The following is a 2,872-nucleotide window of genomic DNA, read 5'->3' as shown; positions in this document are numbered from 1 at the left end:
TTTAGCAAAACATTGGCTATTTTTTAATGACTTTACAAATGCTAGTTGTTTTTCAATTACCAGTCCGAAAACTTGCTAACCCTTACTATTTTTACCAAAACAAGAGTTTGGGTTATCACATATATGCAGCTATCACTATGAAAATGATTTTCCAGATACTTAAATAAAAAGGCACAAGAATGCGTTAAAATATCATGGTATAGCCAGTTTTCACACTGGTCAATGAAAAATAGCCAACGTTTATCAAGTCAATGAAAAATAGCCACTATTTTGCTGCAACAGGGACCGGTCCAGTATAATATACGGGAGTTCTGGTGCATTTGTGTACGAACTCCAGCATATTATGCTGGACCGGTATACTTTGCTAACTCCTGTAAAATTTGCGGGAGACTGGAGCACCAGTGCTCCAAACTCCAGTATATTATACTGGACAATTATACTTGCTGGAACTCCCCTAAAATTTGCGGGAGATCCAGCATAATTATACTTGAACTCCCGTAATATTTGCGGGAGTTCCAGCATAGTTATCCTGGAACTCCCGTAAAATTTACGGGAGTTCAAGCATACTTATGCTGGAACTCCCGTAAAATTTGCGGGCGTATTTTTCCGGATTTTGAACAGTGTTTTCGCTCAGATTTAAAGTGGCTAAATTTCGATGACTTTTGAAACTTGGCTATTTTTCAACGACCAGTGGTAAATCTGGCTATTTTTGAATTTCTCCCCAAGAATGCCCACAAATTTTTTGAAATCCACTAGGTAGTATGCCTAGTGTTCTTTATATATCAAATGCCCACAATTTGCTTCGACATATTTGTTTTTTTATTTAAATGTCTGAGAAACAGTAGTAATTAAGCACCCATTTTGACACATTGCCTGATCCCTTCCTAAGATAGAAATAAAGAACGATAGTCTAGTACTACTATACAGCTACTATTCAAATTACTTACCAAGATTCACATTTTGGTTAGAACACGACATAATTTCAAGAGAAGCCAGTGAAAATATTACACGGTTCTAACAAGCGACTCAAATCTAGAATGAGATGGACGTTCCACCAAGTTTTTTAAATAATTAGAAAAAAAAGATCCAATAATGGGGCAATCAAAGAATAAAATCAGACACACTCACATGCCAGTCATTTTCTATAAATAGTCCCCACAATCTTGTTTGGCTGATTCATCTTAGCATCGCGCTTTGCTTCTTCTTTCTCAAACTAAACCTCATTCATCTTCTTTCTTACATATCTTTTAGCCAGAAAGGGAAAAATGGATTACAAGAGCATGGAAGTAGAGAAGAAAATAGTTGAAAATTACAAAGAGGAAGAGATGGAGAAGGAGGAGACAATAATCAGCAAAAAGAAGCAACTTGGAGGAATCAAAACTATGCCATTTATACTGGGTGAGTTCCCCTTGTCACTTCGTACTTACTCAAACCTAATTTTACTTGGCAATATTATAATTTTGAGCATTAGTTTTGTCATATCTTTATATTACAGAAAATGTTCTGATACAAGGGATACGAAAAATAGTTCAAATCTAGCCATCATTATATTCCTTTAGCATTTTAAAACTATTATTCATGAATGGCTGTTTAACCCTACGCTCTTGGTGGTGATATTAGTTTGGTCTTAATTAACATCTTCTTTTCCGGTTCATGTTTACTATCGCGTCTAACTATTTGACAGATGATCCATCAATTAACCATGATTAAGTAAAATATATATATATATATATATATATATATATATATATATATATATATATGCATACATGTCATACTTTTACTAGTTTGATTAAATAATTTTCTTTCTCATCTCCAATCTTCTTTCTCTTCTCCTTTTTGGAGTGTTAACTAATTTGTATTACAACTTGGTGGGAAGATGGCAAAAAATTAGAACTATTTTTTAAATTAATTCACTTCTGCGAGGTTAGAATAAATCCATATTTGCGTATTAAAAGCTAAGAAATGAATACGTACATGGAAGCGAATTGAGCGCCTTACAGCCTCCTCAATTACATAATGGGATGCAAGAAATGGAAAAATATTAATTTGTTCATGGGTAGAGAAATGATATACACCAATTAACGTTATGGTTGAGTGGTAAGTACTTCTTTATCCTTAATTAAAGGTCTTCTGGTATAAAGTTGTTAGTAAACTGTATTTGTAAAATAATTCTGGAAATATAAATGAGTATAAACAGAAATGAACATAAACAGAAATGACATAAAACCAATTCGAGCCCACTGAATTCACAGTGTTTCCTTAAGGAATTTAATCCCCTCCTAGTACCCAAGGTTATGGATTATTTCCTCCCAGGGTAGAACGAATTACACACTGGTGTAGTGGTACTTCAAACCCCAGTGTTTCAGCGAACACAAAGTTCGGTAGCAAATCACACTTACTTTTTGTTTTGTTTGATGCTAAAAGTATGCAGAAGAAGGAGAAGAAACTCAGAAAATCGTAGTGAAATTCTGAGCAGAATAGTGTTGTATTTATAGCCAAAGTTAGGATGAAATCTGAAGAGGTGCAACTCTTCAGAATGGCTGTTTATGCAAAACGCCCACAGCATAAATGCCATTACATAAATGGCCATTTACTCAATAATAAAGAGGAAAAATAAAGAGGGAAAATTGAAGAGGGTAGTTACTTTTCTGTTACCAAAACAGAAAAACGGATTGGATTTAATATTAATATTTAATATTAATATTTTGTTATTAAAACAAATATTTAATAACATTTCTGTTAATATTTTACTATTAACAAATAAATTTGGTCCAAAAAGTTAATCAATCAATCGATCATTTGACCAAATCCAAATCCGAATCCGAATCCGAAGCCGAAGCCGAAGCCGTAGCCGTAGCCGAAGCCGAAG

General features: G+C 33.8%; 1 protein-coding gene across 1 annotated transcript in view; it reads left to right on the top strand.

Annotated features, from left to right (window-relative positions):
* Window positions 1-1,158: 1,158 nt before the first annotated feature.
* LOC109205962 (protein NRT1/ PTR FAMILY 3.1-like) overlaps window positions 1,159-2,872 on the top strand; it is a 23,052-nt gene continuing 21,338 nt past the window's right edge. The window contains exon 1 of the mRNA XM_019368729.1: window positions 1,159-1,398. Within this exon, the coding sequence (XP_019224274.1) occupies window positions 1,266-1,398 (133 nt within the window). The 5' untranslated portion in view covers window positions 1,159-1,265. The remainder of the gene's footprint in view (window positions 1,399-2,872) is intronic.

Source organism: Nicotiana attenuata, unplaced genomic scaffold (genome assembly GCF_001879085.1).
Source record: "Nicotiana attenuata strain UT unplaced genomic scaffold, NIATTr2, whole genome shotgun sequence".
In the NCBI taxonomy this organism is placed as follows: Eukaryota; Viridiplantae; Streptophyta; class Magnoliopsida; order Solanales; family Solanaceae; genus Nicotiana; species Nicotiana attenuata.
Note: the sequence above shows the minus strand (reverse complement) of the source record. Positions and strands in the feature narration are given on the sequence as shown.